Genomic DNA, 27,563 nt, shown 5'->3' on the forward strand with positions numbered 1-27,563 from the left:
GCCAAGATATTTGTACCGGCGAACCCGATGACATTATTGTCATTATTGTCGAAAATGACATATGATGCATTATTATCATGCCAAGATGATGATGCCATTATTATTACGATGCCGCCAAAAGATATTACGACTTATTATGATGGGCCATTATGCCGCGATGATGATGATAAAGACATACGCGACCTGTTTATGGGCGTATCGATGATAGCTTACCATACAAGATTGCGATAAATGATGAGCGCCGTTCGGTGATATAACAAAAGATGATGATGATAATGATGACATATTATTGATGATATGATCAAGATCCCTTTATCCCACCATGATCTGGCGATCGATGTCCAACTGAGGGAAGCAGCTTCAGCCCCAGGAAGTCACTGAGTGGAGAGAAGGGTGTGGGTGAGAGGAGACCTTGGGCGAAGGTGTGGATGAAGGTGGGCCTTGCTGGGAAGTGAACCGAGGGTCGCCCTTGCTGGGAAGTGAACCGAGGGTCGCCCTTGCTGGGAGGTGAACCGAGGGTCGCACACGGCACTCAGGCTATGAGCATCTCCCAGAGGCCCCATTATCTTGGTTCTCACCCCCAGGCCCCACAGCCCCATTTCCTCCTGCCTATCCCATTTCTAGTCCCTGGAGGTTGGGTTCAAACGTCTGGCAAGTTTTCCTGCACTACTAATCATCGAAGTCCAAAGTCCTCATCTTCAGTCTCAAGGGTATTTCTTGCCTCTGGCTGGGGAGAGGAAGCTCGTCTGTCAGAGGGAGGATTAGGAAGAAGTCAAGTCAGTGAATGGCAGATGCCAAGAGTGGCCCTGGCAGCCACATCCACAGGTTTTGGTGGGGCGGGGGACCTTGGGACGCTCCCTGGCTCTCCTCCAGACAGGACATAGGCTGCGTATGGCTCCGTCTGCAATTCCCCGTCATGGCAGTCTGGATGCAATGGAAGTTTGGTGATTAAATGTAGATATGCTCGTTAATGTGAATATGTAGATGAAGGCCATTGTTCACACATTACCTTCATTATATTAGCTATTCTCCATTAATTTGTATCCCCAAAACTGTGGCCAGAAGGCGGGCGAAGCTGCTGACTGTGGCAAATTTAATATTAGAAATAGCCTTCTTTATTTAGTAAACCTTCAGTGGGAAGCAACTTTGGCTCTGTGCTTTTTTTTTTTTTTGACGGAGACTAGCTGTCGCCCAGGCTGGAGTGCAGTGGCGTGATCTCAGCTCACTGCAACCTCCGCCTCCCAGGTTCAAGCGATTCCCCTGCCTCAGTCTCCCAAGTAGCTGGGATTACAGGCATGTGCCACCATGCCTAGCTAATTTTTGTATTTTTGGTAGAGACGGGGTTTCACCAGGTTGGCCAGGCTGGTCTCGAACTCCTGACCTCAGGTGATCCAGCCTCCTTGGCCTCCCAAAGTGCTAGGATTACAGGCGTGAGTCACCGTGCCCGGTCTTGCTTCTGATTTTTAAGAAAATCATTTAAAAATGTATCTGTCTCAGAGTGTATTTTAATAGAAACTGCACTTGCATAATATAAAAAATGTGTTTCTTAGGCAAAGAATCTCTTTTAAAAAATGATCTGTTGTTATGTAAGCTATAAAGAAAGAATAGGAATGATTTTTCTAGAAGAGGAAGGAAGGAAGGAAGAAACCCTTGATAACTGGGAAGGATCTTAGAGGATGAGAGGCTTGTAGTCGTTTTTAATCTTCCTGTCTTATCAGCACTGTCAAGGAGCAGGTCTCCAGAGCCCCATCCCCCCGGCCCCGAAGGCAGGGCAGGCGTCACCAGCCAGGGAGGAAGGCTCTTTGAAGGCTTAGGAAGGGAAGGGGGTCCATTCCTCAGGCTGCCTTCTCTATGCCCCCGCTCTCTGGCACTTGGGGGCCTGCCCTGGGGCTGAGAGGCAGGGGGGATGCAGGCCAGCGTTGCTATGGAGATATGGTTGCTAGACTCCCTCCTCCCCCTTTCTCTCTGCGGTGCAGGCTGGTTCTATTGTGTGCAGGAAACCTGAGAGCCTGGATCAGTCCCTTGGCTGCAGCACTGCCAGGCACCTAGGAGCAAGGAGCAGGGGAGATGCCCTCAGGTGTGGCGGCCATGGGAGTGGGCTCCCAGGAGAGGGGAAGGCCTCCCAGTGACGCCGGGTTCAGCTTAACCAGCCCTCAGCCGGGATAAGGATGTGCAGCCCAGGAACCTTTGGAACACACACCAGCCGTCACTGAGCTTCCGCAGGCCATGGGTGCTGGAGCCTCAGCCAGGACTGCCTCCTGGCACGGCCACCAGGGCACGGTCTGTGCCTCACTGGTCCACACACAGTCAAAACAGAAACCAGAATCACGTGTTAGCTGCACTCCTCTTTTCCACGTGCCGTTGTACCTCCACCAGCGACAAAGCACACAGTCCTGGACTTGGGTTGTGTTGTCCGACTGCCCTGGACATTTCATCTAAGAAACTGGTTCAGGGACGATGACGCAGCCGGTTGGGAAGGGCACTGAGTTGGGGGGTCTCATGAGACCTGGCACTCCAAGCCCTCCCCTGTAGCCAGCCGCACTCCCTGGAGGCTCATTCTCCTGTGCACGGTGCCGGTGCTTGCATGTGTGTGAGCCTAAGTGTGTGCCTGCATGTGGCTGGTACAACAGAGACGGGACTCCATGCCCTACACACTTCACAGGCTCTAAGACGATGGGAACACCCTGGCTTCAGGGAGAAGCATTTTGTTCTAAGGTGGAAGGAATGGTGATGAGGCAGGCAGGACCTCACGCTGCCTTTTCTCTCTGTTCTGGCCTGTGGTAGAGTGACTACCTATGGTTTGCCAGACACGGTATCAGGCACTCACAGGCTAACTCATCTAAGTTAGTCCTCATCTTAGACTTGGAAGATGATTATTATTGTTATACCAGTTTCAGAGAGAAAAAGGCTGAGGTTCAAAGAAAACCAAGTACTGAGTTCAGGTTTCCCAGCAAGTGGCAAGCCAGGAGCTCCCCAGGCTGTTTGTATCTGGGGCTGGTGTCTGCTCACTACACCACACAGATCTCCCATTTCCATACCAGGAAACAAGCTAGTCACCTAATAAGTGCTTTAAATTCAAACGACATTCCTTCATCCGTTGCATCGAAAAATTGACCATTTGTAAGGCTGATGAGCTATTAAGGTTGTCAGATGGGTTTTCAGAGCTGAGAAGTTGGCATTATTCTCAGAGGGCATTATTCTTCTTCTCTACCTGTTGCATGCCAGTTCTGATGGTGACTCATGAAGATGCTGACTCTAGTAATGAGAATTTCTTCATTGAAACTATTCGTTGAAATCATTTCACAGTGCAGAGAAAGCTTGTTGCTTTGGCAGAAATCCAAAGTGCACCCAAGCTGCATGGGTTTGGGGAGTCATCAGGTTCTCTGTCCCATTACACTGACACGAAGACTCAGTCCAGGACTTCTAGCCTGCTTGGTGCTGGGGGACGGGTCTCTCGCTGGTGTTCTCCTTCCTCAGCTCCCTCCCTGTTCTGCGTGGCTATGGAAAGGTCATGAATGACTCTGCCCCAGAGAGCAGCAGTCCGGAAACTTCTCAAACATACAGCAGGACAGGACAGGATGGAGGTGGCCGTGGAGGGTTGGTCTGCTGGCACCAGGAGCTTGTGGACACGACCCAGTCTTGCCTCGGTGGCCAGGGGTCTCTTTTCAGTTGGTATTTTTGGGCCAGGGACCTCATTTGGAAGAATTTTCCTTTTCTCTTGTAGACAAGGCCTGGCCAGGCAAGTCCATCGTGAACTCTGAATCATGCTGCTCTAGGTAGAACTCCAAAAGGCACATTTTATGTGATCTGTGTTTTCTCTCTCTGAGATTTGTCAGGCCCAATGGCACACTGAAAATGTTAATCAACATCGTTTGCTACTCCAGTTATGGAAGATTAGGTTGAAATCTTGTCTCTGTGAAAAGCAGCTTTGCAATTTTAACGGAAATACAATATTCATTTCTGAAAGTTACTGCCAAAGAGTGTCCTATGTGTGGAAGCAGGCTGCAGTGTGTGGAGACCCAGCTCCGCGAGCTGGCCGCCGGGCATTCGGACCGTCGGTTTGTCACCGGCCTTCTGCTTTCCTCGCCCTGCCCTAGGCTGGGGCTATGTGTTGGTGCACGGGATACATGAACAATTTTAAATGCCTCACAATTCCCCGCAGAGGGAGAGGAAAGGGACAGGAAAGGCAGGTGAGACAGAAGGAGCCGAGGAGGAGCAGCTGGGTCTGAGAGGTGGTCTGATCCATAGCCCTTCCTGGTTTCTAGAGTCTGCTAACACAGAAAAGTCATTATTCTGATGGATTGAAAATCAAGTGACTTCAAAGTGTAAATTAAAATCTCCACTTTTAGGCAACTAATTTAACCCTTAAAGTGCTACGGACATCTCGGTGTGCCAAGATCACGTGTCTCCGTGCACTGATGGAGGGGACTCTGTGAGAAGATTTGCCTCCAGACGTGGCTGGAAGCCCCTGCTGCTGGAGAATTCAGGGAGGGCCCCTCCTATCTCAGCTCCTCAGTTCCCTGGCCTGGAGAACCGGGATACCCACCCATGCCCTGCAGCCACAGGCTTCTGCGGAGAGCTGGACAAAGCATGCCCCTGTGGGACCCCACGTGAGGCCAGTGAAGCCGGAGGGCAGAGGGCATGGTTGCTTTTTCTGGATAAGAAAACTGAAGCTCAGAAAGTGTAACCGACTTGCAGAAGCCCAGGTGGCTAGAGGGGTGAAGGGTCTGGATCGAGGGTTTCTGTGTCCTTCCCCTCATCTCACAGGGCCGATGCCTGGCCCAGCTACTCCCCAGGCTCTCAGGCCACCTCAGTCCTCAGCCTCTTCAGGGCCTGGCACAATGAAGATGGCTTAAATAAGCATGTGTTGAAAAAATCCTAGTGAAGGAAGTGAAGAGTTTGCAAGTATAAGATGCCACTAGCATGGACAAGAGAGCTCAGGATTTAAACCAAAATAGTTATCACTGATAGTAAGAGGTGATCATCCAAGCCAAAGCCACAGCGGAGGTCATCGCGGAGACATGAAGTTCGGAAATACCACACGGATTCTGGAGGAGGCGCATTGTATGAACTGCATTATTTGTAGCGACAATGGAGCAGCAAGCATCGTACTTGACGGGGAACTGATAAGGGGATGCTGGTGCAGCTGCATGAAGGTGGAGCTAACGTAACTGGGGAAGTGGAAGTCTAATCTTTTGTAAAAGAGGCTGCCCGAAGCAGCCTGGGGACTGGTCTGGCTTGGAATCTACATGAACGGGAAACGGAAGGGAGGAGATTTCTGGATGTCTCCATCACTGTCTCGGAGAGTGATGTTCTGAACCCCAATCATGCAGCAGGGCATGAAAAGTGCCTACGTTTCCATCATGTTCTCACCCTCACACACATGTCATCCAGAGAAAAGGTAGAACTGAAGCCCAGAATTTCATGTTCTCACCCTCACACACACGCCATCCAAAGAAAAGGTAGAACTGAAGCCCAGAATTTAAGGCAGTTTGAAAAATAAAGAAATGACAGAGAATAAGACGACCAAAATATGCCTGCTAGGAAAATGGTTTAGAATTTGGAAAGTGGTGAGGACAGAGAGAAGGCAGTGGTGTGGACTAGGTCAGCCACGGGCTTGGGGGCCGACTGATATTTTTATTTGATGATTTTCAACCTGATCTATAAGTCTGAGTATTTTAAAATTGTACCATATTAGAATAAGGCAAAGACATATTAGAAAAATGGAATTCTTTTATCTTTTATGAAATATTTTGATCTTGGTTGTTGGAATTTCAAGTATAAGAAGTTTTATTTCATTCCTTGCTGGAAGTGGGATAAATTTTAGTTCGTTAATTATCTTTGTCCTTTTTTTTCTGACATGCCCTCCCTCCTCCACAGAGTCTCAGAACTCCAGGCCATTCACGAGCTGGTTCTTACCTGTCTTTTCTGGGAGTTAATTCTTTTCTGTAATAAATGCTTATACAGCTTATTCTGGGCACCAGGTGTTATTCTGAACACCTTACAAACATGAGCCCATTTAATTTTATAATCATGACCTCTCAGGTAGGGGCCAGCATGATCCTCACAGTGTAGATGGGGAAACCAGAGAGGTTAAGCAACTTGCTGAAGATCACACAGCCTGTAGGTGGCCAAGTCAGGGAGTAAAGCCAGCAGTCTGGCTTTGAAGGCTGTGCTCTAATCACTGCCCCAGCTCCTCCTCCTGCCTTGGCCTTTGCAGAGGGGTCATAGAAGTCACAGGCGCTGCTGACGGGTGGAGAGAGGGCCCGCTCTCCAGGGTCATGGCCTCACAGCATGTTTTGAGACACTCCCAGGTTTTCAAGTGTTCCCAGGCCTTTGAGGAATCTTTATCAATGCAATTTAAATATTTGGACTATATTTTAAAATATATACATTTTTAAAGAAAATAGTGGATCTCAAATGTAATAAAACTAAAAACAAATGTTAAACTATTTTTATTTTACCTAAAAACTTACTCCATTTGATATCCCTGGGAATTAAAAGCTAAACGCAGACATTTTTCAATGACAAAATCTCTTGTCATGATATGAGAAAAAACATGTGAAATACTTAAGAGAGATGCCAGTGCCTCCGAGGCTGTGTGTGGAGATGCCACAAGTCACTACCATGTTATCTGATAGGAAGAACGGACTGAACCCGAACTCAGTTAGGCACATGGCATCCTAATTGGTGCAGCTGTCTCCCTGAAATGCCAGTATTAATAAGAATGACTGAGATTTCTGCTTCAATTAAATTCACTGATGATTATTTCCGTGTCTGGCAGGCATCAGGCACCATTCTGGGTGCCCCAATCCCAGACTCAGGGTGCTGGCTCTCAGAGAACTCTGACCCTCACCTGTGAGATTCTGCTGAAAACATGACATATTTAACGCAAAACAAACAAAGGATTAAGAATAGAAAATTCAACAAATAGATTTTGACTTCCTGAGAGTAGAAAAGATCTAAAGAGTAGAATATACTCAAAGCTATTTGCCTGAAAATTCGGCACCTGATGAGTTCTGAGGCTCAGTGTCTTCCATCTAATAAACACCACCCAGATAGAGAGGGGTGGAGAGGGATGGTCAAAGATACCAGACTATGAGGGATGGTCAAAGAGATCGGACTCTATGAGGGATGGTCAAAGATATGGGACTCTATGGGACAGGGCACAAAGGAAGTGACAGGAAATCTACAGTCGGGGGAAGGATGATGAGAGGGTGAGGAGAGGGCGGCCGGAACACGGACCCAGGGGTGCACGCTGGCCTGAGGTGAATGCCCGTGTTTTTCAGCCACCCAATGTTCTTCTCCTTTCCCTCCACAAACGACCCAGGTGTGGAAAACAGGAAATCCTCTTTTTTTCCCCAAGATGAGTTTTAAATGTGGGAGGTGAATATGAGTTTAAAAGGAAAGATCCAAGTCATTTCTCCACAAGAAGCCTCAGGCTCCCTGTCTGTGAAGTGGGCGCAGAAGGTCACCTGCTTTGTGAAGACAAGCTAACGTAACGGGGAAAAGTGTTGTGTTTTCCTTATTTTATTAAGTGTTTTCACATTGGTTAAGATTGTCAAACTCTGCTGACTTCCTTTAGCACTGGCCAGACTTATTTCTCCGCTGCACCCTGGGCTCCTCTCCTCTGCGTGGGGAGGGCTGTGGACGGGCCACGTGGGCTCAGGGAATGGCGGGGGGGCAGCCAGGCGTACCTGATGGGCAACGACATGGCTTCCACCGACCTCTGGTTCAGCGGCTGGTCCAGATGTCCCTCCTCCATCACCTGCTCCCCCGTCCGAGGCCCTGCTGCAGGTGATGACACGGTCTGCCCCGTGCTGTGCCGTCTGTCACCTCCATGTGACGCTGCAACCTGATCCAACCTGCAGGCAACTCCAGCAGCTAGTCCCACGGCTGTCCTCATGGAAAGGTGACCTGCTGGCCTCAGCCGTACTCCTGCCCCATTTCCACCGAGGGCAACGGGATTTTCAGGCTCCCGTGAACTTCCGACAATCTTGCTAGCTCCTCTCCTCACTAGGGAAGAGGCCAGAGCTTGGACAGGCAGCCTCCTTTCCAGGTCACCTGGCGGCCCGTCTGCTGGCCCATCTGTGGTCCTTCCTCCAGAATCCTTGCGTCCCTCACAGGGCTGTTTGGTGCAGATAAGTATATGCTCATTTATTCATTAGCTTTTTTACTTAAAGGCCTGGATTTTAAACAATGGGCAGCACATGCTGAGGGGCGACATCAAGGAGAGGCTCAGATCTGGAAGCCTGGCGTCCTACCCCAAGGCTTCTACGTTCCGGCGCAGGCGGAAGATACTGACTGAGCACAGAGCCACCGGAGTCAGCGTGATCGCTGCAGGGAGAGGTCGCAGTGGCTGGGCTGACACGTTCAATGTCACACCCCGAGGTGGGAAACTGGACCCTCCCTGAGTCGCACATTGTGCTGGTGTTGGGCCTGGGTGAACAGGCTGGATTTCAGAGAACGGGGAGGCCAAGGAAGGCCATTTCAAGGGAGTGTGCCTGCCTCGCCAAGGGCCAAGAGGGAAGGGCGTGATGTGGTCCTTGTACCGAGAAATATGCATACATTTTAAATGGTTGTTTTAAGAAAATAGAACTACACATTTTCAGATTTCTTACGCTGTCTTCAAGCCTTGCAGTGAAATGCTTTGCACAGCTCTGAATGTGTCCCATCCTTCCTGTTCAAGGTAGAATCAAAGCAGTTCTCTCAGGAGAAGGCGAGTGCCTCAGTTTCCCTCCTGGCCTCACTACTGTTCTGTCTCTGTCCCCAAGCACCAGGCCAGGTGGCAATCAGATTTTACTCAGGATGGATATCTGGGGAGCGGCGAGCAGAAGCAGATCTGTTTGATAATCAGATTATTGCCAGGAAAGAAATCTCCTCTAGAAGACCTTCATTCTGGTTCTTTCTTGACCTAGTGGGGCCACGCCTAAGCCTCCGCCTTCTTTGTTCAAGGGTCCAGCCAGGAAGAATGAACTTGCTGCTCCCTCCCCCACCTCAGGGCTCTGCAGTCTTAGGGCAGTCGTGCAGGTGAACTTCTCTACCCTTCAAAGTGGGGCCGTATCTCTCTGTTCATGTGTTACAGGAAAAACACATTATTTAATCTTATTTAAATAATCCCCAACAGTTGTATCTTAACAAAGACGTGCACTTTGGATTTCTGAAGTACAGTTCTGTCCACGTGCACATCTGCGGTGAGGTTTGAGGGCTGGAGCGATATTGAATGTCTCTTCGGCCACCTGATTCCCAGGGTATTTTCAGTGATGTGCGGGGGAACGCTGCACTCTCAGGTCAGCAGGACATTTGGAGAAGAAATCTTTGTGAAGGAATTTCCAAATTTTGTAGTTATTTTAATTCCCAGAAAATAATCGGATTCTGTGGGCCCCTCTCGCTGGGTGTGGAAACAGACTCAGGGTTTGGGCCTGAGCCCCAGAGTCTGGGAGAGTGAGAAGGGGTGGGTCTTGGCATCCTCATCAACACGCGCTGCCTGGTGATGCATCCATGTGTGGCCTTCGTGCCATCCGTGCCCAGCACTCCGCGTCCAGCCTGGGACAGGCCCCCAGAGCACCTACACACACGCGTGACATTCCTCTCCTCCACATCTCCACACAGCTCCTGCTGACCCTGACCCACCCGTCCATTGGGGCTCCTGAGCCCACACCCACTGCTCACCCCAGCAACCTTTCCCCATGGCCGGTGGCCAGAGCAGGCCTCTGGGTGACTCTCCTGGATGCTCTCTGCCCCACACCGAGTTCCCCCAGCTGACCCTACATGTGCCGCCATCGAAACCTCAGCACCTGCTGCCTCCCATCCCAGCCCTGCACCCTACTGCCAGAGCTCCGGACTGGCCTCTAACTGCAAGGCATCCGGGGAGATTTGAGAAGTAACGTCTCACTCAGGACAGAACTAAAGTCCTGCCAAGACCAGTGGCCTCAGGTGATCTGACTCCTGTGCTGCTCTGCTCTTCTAGAACTTTCTCCCTGCCCCTCCTCTGCTGGCATCCTGGTGTCTTCTAAGCATGCTGGGACTGTGTGTCCGCCATCTCCCCAAATATCAGACCAAGGGAGGACAGAGACCCGGCTTGTTCTCCCAGCTGGAGACTCAAGCTGAGTCTCCTTAGGAGCAGGGTCCCGCGGGAGGATCACAGCTCAGAGAGCGCCAAACAGTCGGTCCCTGGTTCTATAGGATAAATTATACCCTGCAGCAGAAAAACACACTCCACAAAGCCCGTCAGCGTCTAAGCTCTGCCTATCGTCCTCGTAGCTCTGGGGAGACCCCCGTGGTTCCAGCTGCACAGGTGAGGAAGGAGCCCTCATGGAGAACACAGGCTTCAGAACGCCCAGATTCCTGGTGCTGGAGACTTTTATCACTTGACTATGATGGAAGCTGCAAAAACACATTTTCCCTGAAATATGAGGCAGTGATTAAAAATAAGATTATATGACTTACATGCTAAGCAGAAAAGCAGGTTTCAATCACACGGTGATTGCACAAAAATGCAAACATATCTGTGAGAGTGGTGAGATTATACATAGTTTTTCTTTTTTCCAGTTCTTTTCTTTCTCAATTTTTTGAGCTTATATTAGGTTTACATCCAAAAAATCATTTAAAAACTTCCTTGCTCGACTGATGTTTTCTCCCCTTCGCTAGAGGATGCATTTGTGCCAGAAGCAGGTGCTTTTCTATATCAGGTGGATTTTGTATCCTTGTTCAGTGAGCTTGCATGATGAACGCCGTCAGCACTTGGCCAAAGGAGAGGGACATGAACGGTGAGAGCTGAGGAACGGGACCTGGCCGCTCGCACGCCTGTGCTGGGACAGGCAGGGGCTCCAGGCACGGCCATGGCTGTGGGCAGTTCTGCTGAGCTCTGCTTGCTCTCATTGGCTCTGAGACCAAAAATTGCCTAAAATAGGTCACCTGTTTGTATCCTAAATCGTAAAAAAATAATCCATGATAATGACACCTTCCTAATTGGACATGAAAACTAATTGGGGCCAGGGAAGTGCTGGGGTCCCCCTCCGTGGAGTAAGCTGTTCTCTGCAGGTAGTGCTAATTAATGCATCAGCAAGCTTGGGAGATAAATATCGAAGATACAGGTGGAAACAGGCTTCCGACAACTTGAAGGCCCCAATTATTAGCGATTTATGTGTTAATTATATTGGGTTTATTTAGTCACTGAAGGAGGTGGCCTACAGACCTCTTTGATAACACCTGATTAACTAAATTTGAATTTCTGCCCATGCTTGAAAGTAATCCAGTTGCATGGTTTTTCACAATAGCAGAACTGAGTCTTTCCACTAACTTCTATTGAGTGCTGCCCCAACGCTCGTCCCGAAGAGTGAGGTTTGCACTCATTTCACTGTGCAACGTGCAGGTATTCCATTCTGAAAATGGTAACACTGACATTTACATCACATTTAGTTTTAATCTGTCTACAAACTGCATTAAACAAAAAAAGATACCAGTATATTAATAAAAAATTATTAACCTATTTGTCAATGGCTTAATAGTATAAGCCAGATGCTTAAAAAATATGAACTGTTCAGCTTCAGAAATGAAATATTCCCACAGGTTTGTTAGAATGTAATTCTAATTAGAATTAGGACAATTTCTATTGTTCTTTGTGTAGTAAAAACCACACAAAGAACAATGTAAAATAAGTGTAAGGTTCTCTTGGGCACTGCCCAGTGTGTATACCTGCTTGGTGTATGTGGACATTTAGGTTTGAATTAATGAAGATGAAATACCATCAAGAATGCACTTCCTCAGCCACGGCAGCCTCATTCCAGCAGCTTGTGACTTCCGTGTGGGACAGCACAGAACAGGCAACTTCATCCCAGAAGGCTCCATCACGCATTTCAGGCTCTCATTTCCCTAACCAAGTCACATTTTATTCTGATTATTAGAAAGCTTTTTCTTAAAAACATCAGGTAAGTGTGGGATGTCCAACTTCTTTACATTCTTATACTATTCTCAATTTCTCTTTGGAGGCAGATGAGATGTCTCCATCTCTCATTCACGAATAGAAACATGTAATCACCTGTAGAACCTAGCGACTTTAAGAACGTCATTAAATGGAATTCACTAGTGCCAGAAACCTCTTTCTGTAAAAATGCAACAATAGAATATAACAGAAGAGAAGAGAAGAGAAGAGAAGGGAAGAGAAGTAATTTCCCTGAGTCATCACCCTGAAAGGCCACAGATCACATGTAAGAGAGAGCACAGCGACAGGTTGAAATTGCAGACGTGACTGTGAGCTTTCCTGCTTCCCAGGCCCCTGTGCACTCAATGGCCCTTGAGTTCCTTCAAAGCCTTTCACTCAAGAAAGCGCCTGGGAGAGAATGAGTCTCTCTCCTGGAAAGCCCAAATCCTTGTCAGTCATTTCCCAAAGGGAGCATCGACTTTATTTCCAATTTCATTCATTTTGCTCCAGGAAATTACAAATTAGCGAAGTGTTTACAACATTAAAACCTCAGAGGCACAATTAAAGGACATAACCTCCTCATTCTGACTATACTCTCCCATCACAGAGTACTGGCTTCTCATCCTGCTGGCTGCCCGAAGTCAGATGTGGGGGCCCATGAAGTCTAAGAAAGCTCACTTCTCAGAGCCACTCCAGAGGAGCCCAGAATTCCCTCAAGTTAGAAGAGGCCAAATTTAATTAGATGTGAAATATGAAGAGACCTCAGACAATGTAACACGTCTCATGAAAGGAAATGTGTCCATCTTTGAAACCTAGACCAAAAAATAACAAAAAATGTGTGTGTAAAATAATAATATATGTTTATAGTTTAGTAATATATGTGTATATATATTTTAAATAACTTTAAAACTTCAGTACTTAAAATTATAAGGACAATAAATTCTTCCTTCTGTTCATGTGTGACAGAAATACTGTACAAATTAAAAAGTCATCCAGAAGTTAAAAAATCAATGTATTTAAAAATTTTTGAAATAGATTGTATAAGATGCATTATTTTACATTTGATTTGATGACAAATGATTTTTGTTTGAAAGTATGCAATACAATTCAATAGTTTCTGATGTTTGTATTAAATGTTTCATATTCTTAAAATGAAAGAATGGAATGCTAAGAAATATTTCATTAAAAATCTTCCTCATGATTTTCTTCTGAATTTAAAATGTTCCAAAATTTGACACAGAAAAACCAAAAACCTCACAAAGCCAGCTTTGGTGAGCAGTTAGAAATTTACCTTAATTGCCTGAGAGATTCGAGCTCCCTATCTCTGAGTTCAACCAAGCCACCATCCTTGAAAACAGCCTTTTAAATGGCTTAAGGCAAACAGATCAATTTGGTCAAGAAGCCGGTATATATGGCAAATTAAAGATAAAATAAAATGTCCATAGAAGCCACCCTCTCTTTAGCAAACAGTATGCTGATTCTGCCAAAGTGTGAGGCTGCCAAGGTATAAACCATTCTCGAACTGAGCAATGAATGAGGTAAGGTAAGATGGAGAAAGCTTTTTGTGTTTTTATTTTTTGAGACGGAGTCTCACTCTGTCACCCAGGCTGGAGTGCAGTGGCACGATCTCGGCTCACTGCAACCTCTGTCTCCTGGGTTCCCGTGATTCTTGTGCCTCAGCCTCTTGAGTAGCTAGAAAACTTTTAAATGAGACTTGAATTATTTTCTTAACTGACTGTAGATTGGGCAGTCAGGTCTACACGCAGCATGTTTCATTCAGTTTTCAGAAGAATGAATGATGAAATATAAATGAAAAATGGAAAAGTTTCATTTTGTGGGGATTTTTGTACATGGTTGTTGTCAATTGTAACAGGTATTGAATGTCAGGTGTGTGCTACCAGCACTGTCCCACTTCACAGGGAAGGAAACTGAGGCACAGGGAGATTGACAGTGCTCCCCAGTGACTGGAAAACCCATGCTCTGTGTTTTCTTTTGCACAGAGAACCTCTCCATGAAAAGCAGAGCACCTTGGCCACCGGCCTCAAATCCTGCCACCCCTTGCCTCCTTGTATTACTTAAGTCTGAGATTTTACTCAGTGAATTTCAATATTTTCTTCATCAAAACCATGACAATGGCGAGGCATAAACAGACCTACACTACGTTTCAAATATAGCTGGAGAACTTTAGGAACGTTTCATCAAGCCATTTAAAAAGCTAAACACTAAAGATTCTCGACGTGGTTGTTGTTTTGTTTTTGGCTGGCCTGTGCGTCAGTATAGTTAGTTAAAATAAGTAAGATTCAGCCCAAACCCCAATGCCTGGGTCCCTCCCTTAATAATCCAGGTCTCAGGCTTACTGTGAGAGGAGGAGGAGGCAGGAAGAAAGATTTGCAGCAGGGACCCTCCCCACTTACAGCCCTTTCCACTGGGCCAGGGAGGCTCCTGCTGCTGGGCTCGCCCTGACGGTGGACTTGAGAAATGGAAGGAAAGACCGAGGCGCTTCTGGCTCATCCTCCCTCAACAAGAAACTCCGTGAACCAAGACCTGAGTGGTTTATTGTTGGTTTGCTGGTTCATTTGTGTGTGTGTGTGTGTGTGTGTGTGTGTGTGTGTGCCTGGAGTCATTCTGAAACATTCTTGTTTTAGAAGCTTTACTTATTATGCTTAATTGTATTTCCTATATTTTAATTTCTCCTACTCATTATGATAAAATACAACTCCAATAGGCTATATTTTGTAGGATATTTTCTGTAAATGCCATAGTGCAAACTTTATAAACCATTTACAGATGTGAAAATATAAACGGTAGAACTGGGTCCCTGGAGGAGCAAGTTCAAAATGCGTTTAGCTGATTGTGAGGAGTGGGCGTGTCAGCGTTCCACCAGGGATGTGGCACAGTGCCGGGGAGGTGGCCACCGCCGGTGGGTCCCAGCTCAGCTCCCTGTGCGGGTCACAGGGAAACTGCACGAGGCTAAGTGTGGAAACAAAAATAAATTGTGTGTGTGTGTGTGCATGTGGAGGGCTGTAGTCATCACTAAATGTAAACCCTTAATTCTCAATCACAAAGCAGCGCCCTGAAGGTGATGTTATTAATGACCGAGGAGCAGGCATGAAGCGTGGGAAAGCTTCTGAGTCTGGCTATGTCCTGATTTTTGAGGAGCAAGCGTGAAGCGTGGGAAAGCTTCTGAGTCGGGCTCTGTCCTTGCAGTTGATAGTCTGTGCATCTCCACTGAGCAGTCCAACCACCCGTTCCTCAGTTCTCACATCCGTGAAATGGGTCTAAGCACCTCTTCCCCCTTTTCCTCACGAAGACGACAGTCTGTGCAGAAACATTTTGTCCACTGTCGGGCACCCCACAAGCCTGCAGTGTTTCAGCACAAGCAGGGACCACCACAGATCTGGGGAAGGCTCTGGGGCAGGCACACAATCCCCGTGGCCTGGGCGGCGCTTGCTGAAGTCCCAGCGGACCCTGTGCGCCGGAGGGACCCGCACCTGAGAAACCCCAGGCCATCGCTTCTTCTCCCCGAGACATTCCCGCTCACGCACATTGCTGGTCACGTGCACCCAGGTGCTCTCGGGGGAGCCAAGTCAGCTGCTGAATGGTTCGATCTTTTATAACAGGAAGAAGGGTGCTACAAGAGCAATCTTTGAAGTGGGAGATCACACAGCTCCCCTCCCAATGTGGAGGCTGAAATCACACAACTTTCTGTCCTAAAAGAGCTGAATTTACACAGAGGTCAGCTCATTCCCCTGATAAGGAAATACGGCCTCCTGTTAAAGAAACTAGACCCCAGCCGAGGCCAGTTGTAATTCACAGAGTTCTGTGGATTGACTATTGTAAACTGTGAAAGCAAAAGATTACCGAAATGAGGATTATTCCTAAGAACTTGGTGAGCAGTCAAAGCGGACGACCCTCCTGCACCCTAACAACGGAGGCTGTGGGGTGAGCAAAGCTCACACCTCTCTCAGGAGAGCCTGGCAAATAATCTCCCTGTGCCTGTTATGTTTACAGCAGAGAATCCAAGCCCCAGGATGGGCTAGAAATAAGTAGCCTTAGCAAAAAGCAACATCTTGACCTACGTTCAAAATGCTAATTCTTTGACTTAAGACGTATTTTAAAATGCATGTAACCAGGTTAAAAAGATGTGTTAGATGTGGCTAAAATTCCGGCATGCTCAAGCTGAACAATGCCTAGGATACTAGTTTAGAGATTACAGAGCGTACGCGACCGTCGCGAAGGCCGAGGGACCAAAAGTACAACCCGCTCACTGCCGGGATGACTCAGGCCAAGCTCAGACTCCAGGAAAACCAACAAGTAGCCCAAGGTTCTTTTTCCTACAAGGAGTTACATAATGTCGGGACTCATGGTAGTATAAGATAAAGGCAAGGATAGTAAGGAGGAATCTTAATTTGGCCCACCAAAGCATAAATGGAAGCCGATTTGTGGGCTCCTCTTCACAGCCAATTCCCTGTGATCGAAATCAGTTTGCATTTGGCTTACTTTGGTTATACCTACACCATGCCCATGTCTACAATGGCACACACATCTGGAAGCAGAAAAAAAATAATTCCTGGCTGGGAGAATACGGTTCCTTAAGACAATGAAAAAGAAAAAGAAAAGGCTGACCAGCTGCAATAGGTTTTGCAAGCTCTTTCCTGCTGTTTGTTTCAGGGAATCCTAGCAAATGAAATGGCACGAGAAGAAACCTTACAGAGAATCAGAGCTCATGGTGGGCAGAGTTCTCATCCCCCAAAAACTCTAATCTGCACAAATGTATTCTTTTTTGTTTTTTGGCCTGTGATCTCAGTGAATATCACAGCCAGGCAGGGTTCACGGCGACCCTGGGAGGTCGGCTCCTAGAAAGGGCATACAAGGTGACGATGAATTCCACCTTGAAGCATCGATGCGCAAAAGTCTGCCAGGCACAGAGGCTTTCGGTCCCAACCTGGGGGCTTCCTTCCTGACGTCTGAGCCTCTGAACTATGTCTTCAACACCAGATGGGCTACAGAGCAAAGAAAGCAATAGTCCCAGAGTTGGCGTAAGATTCAGGTGCACATTAAATTTTAATCCAGTTTCAGTTTACATGTTACACGTAATTGGACATGAGGTTATGAATTTTCTTTTCGAAACGTCCCAACGTTTGCTGCTCTGGGTAAGAACCAGGCAAAGTGTTATCTCAGGAAGTTTAAGAGCTTACAGGATCCAAGAGCGAGAGTTTATCTGGAAAATTTGCTTTGTCAATGATCAAGAATGTCCTGTTAAAGGCCAAATATCACAATTCAGCATTGGAAGTGACAAGAAGAAAATTTCCAGAAAGTTCCATTTGTTAGCTGACACGTAGAGAAGAGTTTCGGAGGTAATTGGGGCCCACTTTCTACCATGTGTTTATGAATGATTAGAGGTTGTGGCAGGATACAGTGAATGGCTTAACGTCATGCTGTTAATCAGGGATGCTGCTGCTGCAGGACAAATTGACCAAACCCTTGAAAATATACACAAAGAATATTAAAAAGGACTCATGCGCGAATTATTCTAAAGAAAGTTGTTGCAAGTCATGAGGGGCTCAGTCCATGTTCCTGGGCTTGAGAAACCCACCCAACAGATCTTGCTGACCCAGATCCAACAGGTAACAGATAAAGGGTGTCACCAATTACAAGGTTAAAGAAAAGAAATTATAACCTATGGTTATACCATCAAGTAAAATTTGGTCATTGAAACATTAGTGTTTTTACAGAAGATGCTTGATTGAAATTCTTAGTTTTGAAGATCCATTCATAGAAAAGGACCATTTAAGAAAATTAGTCAAGTTCAGATTTCCCAGAAAGGCTCTATCAGAACAGGATTTACTTTTTGCAAAGATAAGTTTAGACACGAGTGTGGCTTTTTGAGCAACCACAATTAGGAAAAGGCCATCCATCTCCTGGAAGATACAGTCTCCCCTCCAAGACAAGGCAGGAAGGAGGGGCTGCCCATGCCCACCCTGCCCTGGAAGGCACGAAGAGCTAACTGGCTCCCTCGGAAAATGCTAAAGGTGGGGACCATCACACCGTCTTGCAAGATGAAGTAAGAGAAGAAGAAAGTGCTGATGCTGGAGAAACAGCAAGCTGGCCCGGAATTTCAAATCAACATAAGCCGCCGAGCCCAACGTGAAGGGATGCAAGCCAAAGAGAACGAATCCCTGCAGTCTCTGACCAGTTAGAGGCAACACTAGAAGCAACTTTTACAGAGGCTGTTTTCCTGTCTACAGCTGGCCTGTTGGAACTGGAGATGTGCCAATCTTTTGCAAAGTGTCCCTCATCAAGAAATTCAAAGGAATGTTGCCATGTTCTGATGTATTGGCCAAGTTCCCAGGGGAGTTAGTCATGTTTTGACCATGAGGGAAGTGTGGTTTCCAGCCATACAAAAGATGCCTGAACAAAGCGGGTTGAATTGCTCTTGCTAATGCTGTCGTTTTGAGATCCTAAAGCTACTTTGTCCATGAGGAACTGTTTTGGATGAGGCTACAGACTTTACAGCCGTTAGGTAAGAGGAAGCCCTTCAGGCGTTTACATTCCATGAAGAAAGTTCCAAGGGTCTTGTGGCGAAAGAGCTAGTTCAGGAAGTCACTGAACATAAGCAGGTGATCTATGGCCCTAGGGCCTTGGACAGGGATCCTGTAAAAGATGACATGGGTGTGAAACAGAAGCCTACACTTTGCAATAGTCCTGGTCTATCGTCAGGGGTCTGGGAGGTGGGGAGGGATGATTGGGAAAGAGATCAAATGCGGGTTGAAAAGCAGCATTCTCTTTGTGTGGATAACAATGCTTTTTCCAAACAAAAGGAAAACCAAGCAATTTGACATAATGATATGGAATGTCCAATAATTTAAAGCGATTATCTGGGGACTCTTGGCTCTTATCGCACTGTGAGCATCTCCCAGGTCTCGCCCTCTTTCCCTATGTGCACCTGCACCTATGCTCTCCCTGGAGTGCGGAGGCTTTGAGACTCCCTCCGTGACCTCTACCCGCTTCTTCCGAACCTGTCTGGCCCTGCATCTAGAGATGTCTAGGCGAAGGAGGGAAATCTCAGTGTGGCAGTATAAATGTAGGTGTTTCACCCTTTTGCCAGATTTATGCTTAAAAATGACAGGCATAGAGAAGAGGGAGGTAAAACTCTAGAATGATGCGTGTCTGGTTGAATTCCATGACTCTCCAGATCCCCGAACCGCGAGCTGACACTGTCCTAAAGAGTATTCATGACCAAGACCACGGTGTATTTAAGAAAATAGCTATTATGATGGTAGATTTTGTCATGAGTGCTACTTAAGTATCCATATTGTAAATACTCCTATGAATTTATTTTAAAAATTAAATTTTGATTATTTAGTCATTTTCTAAAAATTTGAGTAACTGTAAAATTTCCCTTCCATATGCATGCATATCTGGAGAAAACACTCATGCTTTAGGAAATTCCAGATAGGAAGGATATGACATGAACAAGCTGGAGGTATGTCAGGGGAAAAAGGCAGAATGGGTTGTGTGGAAAAGTGGCTGAAATTCCGAGGACTCAATCACGTTTCTATATCAAGGCACTGGGGTGCACAGGCCATGTTTTTTAACAGACATTTTTCTTTGCAAATGACACATCATTTTTTTTTTGTGAACTACTGAGTGCATGGATTTTTAAAAGAGAATTATTGTCATTAAATCTTACTTGAGTTCTTGGGAGCTGGTGGCCAGCATACTTCGAATGCTTTTGTCCGCCAGGGGGCAGCCAGATAGACTGTAAGACAGGCCGGGACAGGCAGGTCAGTCAACCGCGAAGCGCATAACTCCCGAACAAACACAACATAAAAACCAAAATTAAAGAGTTTAATGCAGAAAAGCAATGGGCAAGTGCTGTATATTGAATTTTTTTTACATAATTAATTCTGAATTGGTTCGAATATAAATTTAAGAAAATGTTTCTGTTAATAAGAAATTGTTTAAAAAATAAGATAAAACATTTGTGCTCTTTGGCTTAAATGCTTAAGAAGAATTTTGCAAATTTAGGTTGTTTATTTGAAGATAAAAGACATTATACAACACATAAATTAGCATGCTTTTGAAGGTCAACATATAGCACTTAAAGGGTTGACACAGAATTCAACATTTTTACTTTGACAGCATTGTTGAGGTAAGCTGAAAACAATAAATTGAAAAGACAGAATCCACCATGAGAAAAATGAAGTCACACCTTCTGTGTGAGGCGTAATTACCAGTCACATGACCACTCCCATCACACCCTGGAGTTGGACATCTGCCACCAAACAAAAACAAAAACAGCCAAAATAGTAAGTATGTTTTAAAAAAAAACTTTTAAAAAAGTTTCATTGTTTCCAGTTTAGCTGCAATGTCTGCAAGGGGATTTAAGCACCCTGAAGAAAAGCGGCAAAATGCACGGGTTAAATGAAAATGACGCCCCCGTCCAACAGAGCGTCATTGGGAACAGGCAAGTGCACGGTGAGCTGCTCACTCTACTGACCCGGCAATCGGAAACATTTGTATGCTGCGAATGTCGCATGCTCAAACGGCAAGGCATATACAGATCCGGTTTTTAAAAATCAGCCAAAGAATGGGAAGATTAAGAAGATTCATAATTTCACCTCACAGCATGCTTACGTTATTAAATCCTTTTTGCTCTCCTTGCACTGAGGGTACTTGGGTTTGGGACTTGGGATGGTCACCTCCCCGGGATACCGTCTTTCTTCTAGAGCCTCCTGGAATGGGTCCAAGTCTTCTGGCTGTGGGCAAAACACAGCTTCAGAGCCACACGGATGATCACACGGCGCACAGACTGAGGGAGGCGGTTCATGGCTCTGGGGTGGCCTCTGATCTTAACACCTCTTTCTGCTGTACCTTTAAGATCCTCTGTCCTGATAATGCCCCTTCTGAAAATGCATATTGAGCTTTTCTTCCACTGCTCTAAACTAAAATGATGGTCACCTGTCAGTGGTCAGGGCCCTTATTCAATATTCACCTGGACGTGCTCACCACATGGACACACACACATGGTCCGGCAGCCAGAGACTACGTTTAACTTGGTCCTCCTCATTCAGCATTCAGCACACACCTGTGGGTGGGCTGCTTTATCCAACACTTGCCTGCAAGATTCAACACTGGAACTACAGTGTGTTAGGGCTAAGCTTTCCCCCACCATTGGTCAGGATTTTGCAAGCACCGGCTTTAAGATTCGGGGTAATGGAGACCAATTTAGAGGAAAGTAACCGTAAATTTCCTTTTCAGTTGTGTGTTCAACTGCAGTAACGTGGAGGTTTCTACAGGTGGCGATGCTCAGCAGACACATTTCCTAAGTCTAGCTACATGGGAAGGTTTGTCTTCCATGACGATCCAGGATGAAAACACTTCTGTCATTTTATGAGGGCTTACTTTCAACTAAAATAAATTTGGAGATTCAACCACCATGCCTTATTTGGTAGTAATGATTCAACACTGCAGGAGAAAAAAATACTTAGAAATTTAGCTTGCCACTCTGATTTGGTTCTTTTTCACAATGCCTGGATGCTGAAATCAATTTGAAGAACGCAGATAACAGGCTTATAAGCAGGTGCCCTCTCTGCCAATTTCTACATGGGGCTAATGTTTCTTTCTTTTTTTTTTTTTTTCTATTTCCTTGTTTCTGTAAGACACTAGTGCTTTGATGGTGGTCTCTCCATTGTACTAAAAATAAATTTCATTTTTCAGTGAATAAAGAGGATGTCATAGTTCTCAGAATCAAAGACTTTTAAGTCAGCACATAAAGAAAACATTTTTCTTTATTTCTTTTCAAAGCCTAAAGGGCATTATATCTATTTTAATAACCTGAATTTGAACACTGTAGCTACTTCAAAAATATGTTCTTGACATAGATGTTTTAGTAATACAGTCATAAACAAAGATTTAGGTGATGGTACTAGAATAATTTATTCAAGGCTAGAGTAAACTCTTTTGAATACTTTAGGTTTCTTAGAGAAGGGACACTGTCCTTAGTTTCGAAGAGCTAGTTAATTAACAGCACACAGTTAACCATTTAAGTATCTAAGACTCCTATTAAAATTCTCTACCAGCAAGGAAAATCCAGTATTGTTCCAACAGGACACCCAGAAAAATGAATCACATGCTATTTATATGTTTTCTTAAAGTAATCATTTGTAACAAAACATATTTGTTAGAAAATAAACTTTATCATTTACAAGAGTCAATAGTTTCACTCTAATCAGTGTTAGTCACAAATCTCTTCTGGGTCAACAAAACCTGTTTTCTAAGTCTCCTCAGTTAAAGGTCATATTTAAAGAGAAAATATATTTTCTCATAAGGTATGTGCAAATGGCACTTGTTTCAGCTGGGGCCCCACTTTAAAGTCTGGCAGTCAACACAGGCTCAATGAAAAGGACATACAGTAATGTCTTTGGACTCGTCCTCGTCTATCCTCCGGGGTTTCATTTTGGTGTAGTCTACGGGCAAGTCCCAGCAGTCGCCCTCGCCCAGCTGGAAACACCGGTTGTTCATCACTGCCTGCTGCTGGGGGGACATGGGCTCCAGGGGGGTCAGGATGGGGCAGCAGCTGTCCCGCGGCCTCTGCTTGTTCATGCTGAGGTCCAGGGTCCCGTTCTCATCCACCTCCATGTCAGGGTTCTGTTGGTAGAAAGACATGGTGACTGTGCTTGGCCTGGCACCTTGTAACACCACGGGTCCTTCCTCCCAGACTGCAGTCTTGCCATCAGCCAGGGGAGCGTTCAAACACGGAATTCCTCACTGCTGTTTCCTTGGCCTGAACTCCCAAGGTGAACAGTCCTGGTCTTTTGGTACATTCCTGCTATCCCATGCTTAGCTGCAAAATTGGTTGGAGAATCCAGGCATCGCTCCCACCCTCTCTCCCTCCCTCCATTTCCCTATTTATCTACTGTCTATCCTCTCTCTCTCCTTCCTTGTTGTCCTATTATATCTCTGATTTAGAGTTTGTTCAGAATAAAATTACAAAGTGTTTAGTTTTAATTTTATTACAGTTACAAATACCTAAGAGATAAAAATTTTGCGTGTATGCATGTGTGTATATACATGTATGTGCATGTATGTATGTATGTATGTGTGTGTATAAACACATATATATATCAGCTTAAAAACTCTCTTTTAATTTTATTGATGCTAATAGTTCAAGAATTAGGGAGTAGGATAACAAAAGAATTAGAAGGGTGAAGGAAAGAAAGAGAAGAAACTAAAATTTACCTTGTAATATAATTTTTTTTTTTGAGGGACAGAGTCTTGCTCTGTTACCCAGGCTGGAGTGCAGTGGCACGGCCTGGGCTCACTGCAATCTTCACCTCCCAGGTTCAAGCAATTCTCCTGTCTCAGTTTCCCAAGTAGCTGGGACTACAGGTTTGCGCCACCATGCCCAGTTAATTTTTGTATTTTTTAGTAGAGGTGGGGTTTCACTATATGTTGGCCAGGCTGGTCTCAAACTCCTGACCTCAAGTGATCCGGCCGCCTCAGCCTACCAAAGTGCTGGGATTACAGGTGTGAGCCACTGGGCCTGGCTGTAATAAGAACTTTTATGATGAAGATAATTTTTCATTTTAAGAAAGGACATCTGCAGTTGCAGCTAAAAATACCTTTACTACAGTGATTACCATCTGATCTCCTCTAAATTTCAGCAAACCTGCAATTTAGTCTACTGGCTTAAACAACAACAACAACAACAACAACGAGGTCCAGAGTGAGGCTTTTTGGATTTTTTAAAGGATGCTTTGAAATGCATCAAGAATTCTGCAGCACTTGCCTCTCAGGGAGAAAGTGAGAAGAAGGGACATGTGGACAGAAAGTTAAAAAAAAAAAAAAAATCAAAATATCCCTAATAATTCTGCATGTTTTTCCCCAAAGAGTGACACTCTTTTGAGCAAAATTTGATTTCAGAGCTGGTCTGAAAGCTGCTGCCTCCTCAAAGGTCTAGCAGCTCTCTCCTCTCAACGCAACAGTAGAAGGAAGATGCTTGGAATGAGACCACCATTCCTGGAGCTGTTACCTTGATAAATTATACAGTATCATTCTGCCTGAACTCTCTTTGTCAAAGAGAAAGATTTGAAGTTCTGATATTAATTTAAGTTTCAGAATGTTGGATTTATTCTCTCAGTCTTAGTTTAATTTTAAGAAAGTGCAACAAAATTTGGAAAGGGTCTCTGCTTTTTTTTTTTTTTTGTGGTTGCCACAGAATCTCTTCCATGCTAACCTTGCATTTTTGCAACCTTGGTCACCATGAAAACTGCAGGCCCCTGACGCTTCTCCAATATCTAGAACTAAATATACTGATAGAAGAAAAAACATTTGCAAAACGTAAGATTACTGACCTTTCTTCATTCATACCAACTACAAGTATTTACAAGAACCACTGTCAGTGCTGTGCACTCAGGTGCATGGCCAGGCAGCGCTGCACAGTGGAGAGCCCTTTGTTTATCGGGAGAGGAGGTGAACGTGTCCGCTGCTCAGCGTCTCTGAGAACACAGACCGCTCCCTGCACCGCCCGGTTCTCCCCGGCCGCCTAGTGGCCTCGGCGAGGCGGCTCTCCCAGGTCTGTGCTGCATCCTAAAGGCTCTCTCTCCCGCCCAGCAGAAGCATTGGTTCAATTGATAAGAAAATTAAAAATAGACACTCTTCCTATGCCTTTCATAGCACTACAGCACCCATGCAAATGTGGAACTAACGAGTGCTGGCTGTAAATACACGGTGATCCCTTGGTGTGAAGCCTGATTTTTACTTCCTTTGTTTCCCTGCTACCCAGGAATCCACGGGCAGATGCCTGCATTTCACTTGGCAACGGTGCTAGCAGAGCTTCCTGTCAAAGTTCAAGGGAGGTCCGCGCTGCGTTGTGCATACTCTGTGTGGTCACTGGAGACCACAGGAGGACCACGTGCTGTTCTTTGTTTACAGAAATGCTTCTGGATCCTGGAGAGAAGGATCCATTGATGCCCATTAATTTACAAGATCTGACCCTTGCCTCTGATGGAGAAAATGGATGCGCTTTGGACAACGGTGCTGTTCAGGCTGCTTTAAGGGAAGCTGCACCGATTGTTCACAGTGGCAGGAATGGTTTAGGAGATCAGGGCGTTCCCACCATAAAGCTGCCTGAAAGCGCCGCGTGTCTCGGCGGCTGGGCCGGCGGCCCGCCTCCCCCACCCGCCAGGGGCCCCACCTGCCCGGGTGCGTGTACCCGCGTGGCGCACAGGTCCTGCGGCTTGGTGCTCAGGTTCTGCGGCATCTCGCGGCAGCGCGTGGACAGGTTGAGGATGGCGGTGGCCGCCATGTGGGCCGCCTCCATGTCGTGCGTGTAGTCGAAGCTGCTCTTGCTGCAGGTGCTGCTGGCGCTGCTGCCCCCGCCGCAGCTCAGGTTGCTGCTGCTGCTGGGCGCGTAGCTGCTGGTGCTGCTGCTGCTGGGGCTGGGGTCCTTGCAGTACCGCTTCGCTGGGGAGACAGGGACAGGGATGACTCAGGCCCCGGCCGCAGGGCACACGGCAGACAGCACATGGCAGGGCCTGCCCGCCCCCGCCTTAGCCACACACAGCCGCATGGGACGGCCCTCAGGGTGCCGGGGCTTTGGTGTAAAGAAAACAAACAACAGGCAAACGAAAACAAAACAAAACCCTCTGGCTCCTTTCCTTTTTTTCTACTTTTTCCCCTTTTTCTTATTTTTTTTGCCCTGGAGGAGCATTCATCACCTGTTGGAAAGGCTGCACCTCGCACCCAGCACAGACAGTTACCTGGTCCCTGGAAAGACAGACACAGGGCTGGCTAGCTTTCAGGAACCACAGAGTGTAGGCAAGTGACCGGGAATTCCTGCCCAGTCAAACCCCTGTGGAGGCCCCTAAGAGTGGGTGGGGCTCCTCCCCCGCACATGGGGGCTCACGAGCACTTTTGGTGACCCGACCTGGATCCAGTCTCTCATCTGTCAAGAAGTGGGCTGTTCCTTTGAGCCAGAGGGGCTGTGGCAGCCTCCTGGGGCCCGGGTCCTCTGTGCAGGTGACCAGGATTCAAGGGGACCTGGGGGCCACCTGCTGGGCCTGTGGGGACCACGTGCTTTGGGAAGTGGATTTCTGGCTGGGCCTGCAGACCAGACAGGGTGAGTCCAACATTCTTTTTTTCTAGAATGCTGATACCGGCCATGGGAGTGAAAGGGGGAAATGCACGTAGAGAATACGCTCAGGATAAATGTCGGAACACCTGAGTGGCCACTCGGTGGCGGGCAGACATGTGGGGCACGTGTGCAGCTGCCCCTTTCATAGCCACGGCCTCTCTGTTCCCTGCACTGACCCTCACTGACACGATTCCCACTGCCCGGTAATCCTTTCTGAGCCACCACACTCACAGCCAAACCGGCACTGAGGGGCAAGGGTTATTTGTTAGAGCTGTTAAAAATCTCCTTTAGTACATGAAAATGTTTCAGTCCAGGATTTATCTGATGGGTCCTTCTTTATTAATTGTTATCCCTGCCAGTTAATGTCACAGGACATCATTTGTGCATGGCCAGACATTTCACTTGGAATCCAGCAGAGTGAAGAGTTACTCAGGGGTGGACCTGGTCTCTCTCATGTCCTAAATCCCTCTGTCAGTGAGTCCCTCCCTTTAGGAAGCAACTTCTTCCCCAAGACATTCCTGCCTGCTTCCCTGGGAGCAGCGTGAGTGCAGCTGGGAGGACTTGGTGATAGGCTAGAGACATTCCAGCCCGGGTTCTCCTGGTGCTTAGGGCTGCCCTACTCCTAATCAGCAAAGCTCCAGGCTGCCTAATTCCAACGGAAACTGTGGTTTTATCTGCTGCTACAAGGAAAGGGAGACCTCGCAGGCAGTCATGGCTCCCGCGGTGTCTTCCGTGCCATCAGCAGCAGCTCTGAACCTGGAACCAGGCTTCCCCAGGGACTCCTCCCCACAGAGGAAGAAGAGAACAAAGCTAAGTGAAGCAAAAAGCTTTCTCACATTGCTGATACGGTCATTATGAGCTAATGCTAAGAAATTGCCCTGGATTCGGATACAAAGGAAAAAAAGAAGCGGTCATCATTGATAAGGTTTGGTTTGGGACTGAAAGCTCTCAGGACATGGGGAAGAGGTGTGTTATTGGTGATTCTGTAACGCACAGGCCCCTGCAGAGGAAGCACTGAGGACAGTACCCAGGGCGGGAGGTGGCCACACTGTCTTCGTCTCAGCCTCTGCCAAAAGCTACAGAGAATTCCCCAAGCCAGTGACCGCTTTACACCCAGATTCCCGTACATGAACCAGAGGCTCAAATCCACACCCACAAAACCCATGAAATACAACAGTCATCTGTTGATATTATGACTGTGTTTTGCTAATCTGAATGAGCAAAGCCACCCAGAGTGGTCCCACGGCTGGTGGGGCACAGCTGCCCCTGAGAAGCACGTCTGAGTGTCCATCAGTGTGCCCCTCCCTTCTCTCTCCTTTGGGAACGCCCCTCCTCTAGGGAGCCCAGCAGCACAGGGCGGGGTGGGTAGTGGCTGCTGGTCTGAGCAAGGCCCACGCCAGGGCTTTTGAGAGAGACCACCATGGGGCTGCAAGGGAGTCAACCAGAGGCAGACAGCAGAGGTTGTGAGGACACCCCCACTGGCCCTGTGCAGTGAGCACC

The 27,563-nt window shown here is 46.8% G+C and overlaps 1 protein-coding gene across 15 annotated transcripts in view; it reads right to left on the reverse strand.

Annotated features, from left to right (window-relative positions):
• MYT1L (myelin transcription factor 1 like) overlaps window positions 1-27,563 on the reverse strand; it is a 226,461-nt gene that overhangs the window by 76,505 nt on the left and 122,393 nt on the right. For 7 of the 15 annotated variants that reach the window (XM_009183612.4, XM_017947247.3, XM_009183618.4 and 4 more), the window contains 5 exons: window positions 25,125-25,393; window positions 22,340-22,576; window positions 20,564-20,685; window positions 20,139-20,201; window positions 19,617-19,685 (listed from right to left, as the gene is read on the reverse strand). In XM_009183612.4, the coding sequence (XP_009181876.1) occupies window positions 19,617-19,685; window positions 20,139-20,201; window positions 20,564-20,685; window positions 22,340-22,576; window positions 25,125-25,393 (760 nt within the window). The remainder of the gene's footprint in view (window positions 1-19,616; window positions 19,686-20,138; window positions 20,202-20,563; window positions 20,686-22,339; window positions 22,577-25,124; window positions 25,394-27,563) is intronic. The other 8 variants (XM_017947249.3, XM_017947244.3, XM_017947250.3 and 5 more) reach the window with 3 other exon arrangements.

The sequence above is a fragment of the Papio anubis genome, chromosome 14 (genome assembly GCF_008728515.1).
Source record: "Papio anubis isolate 15944 chromosome 14, Panubis1.0, whole genome shotgun sequence".
NCBI classification, from domain to species: Eukaryota; Metazoa; Chordata; class Mammalia; order Primates; family Cercopithecidae; genus Papio; species Papio anubis.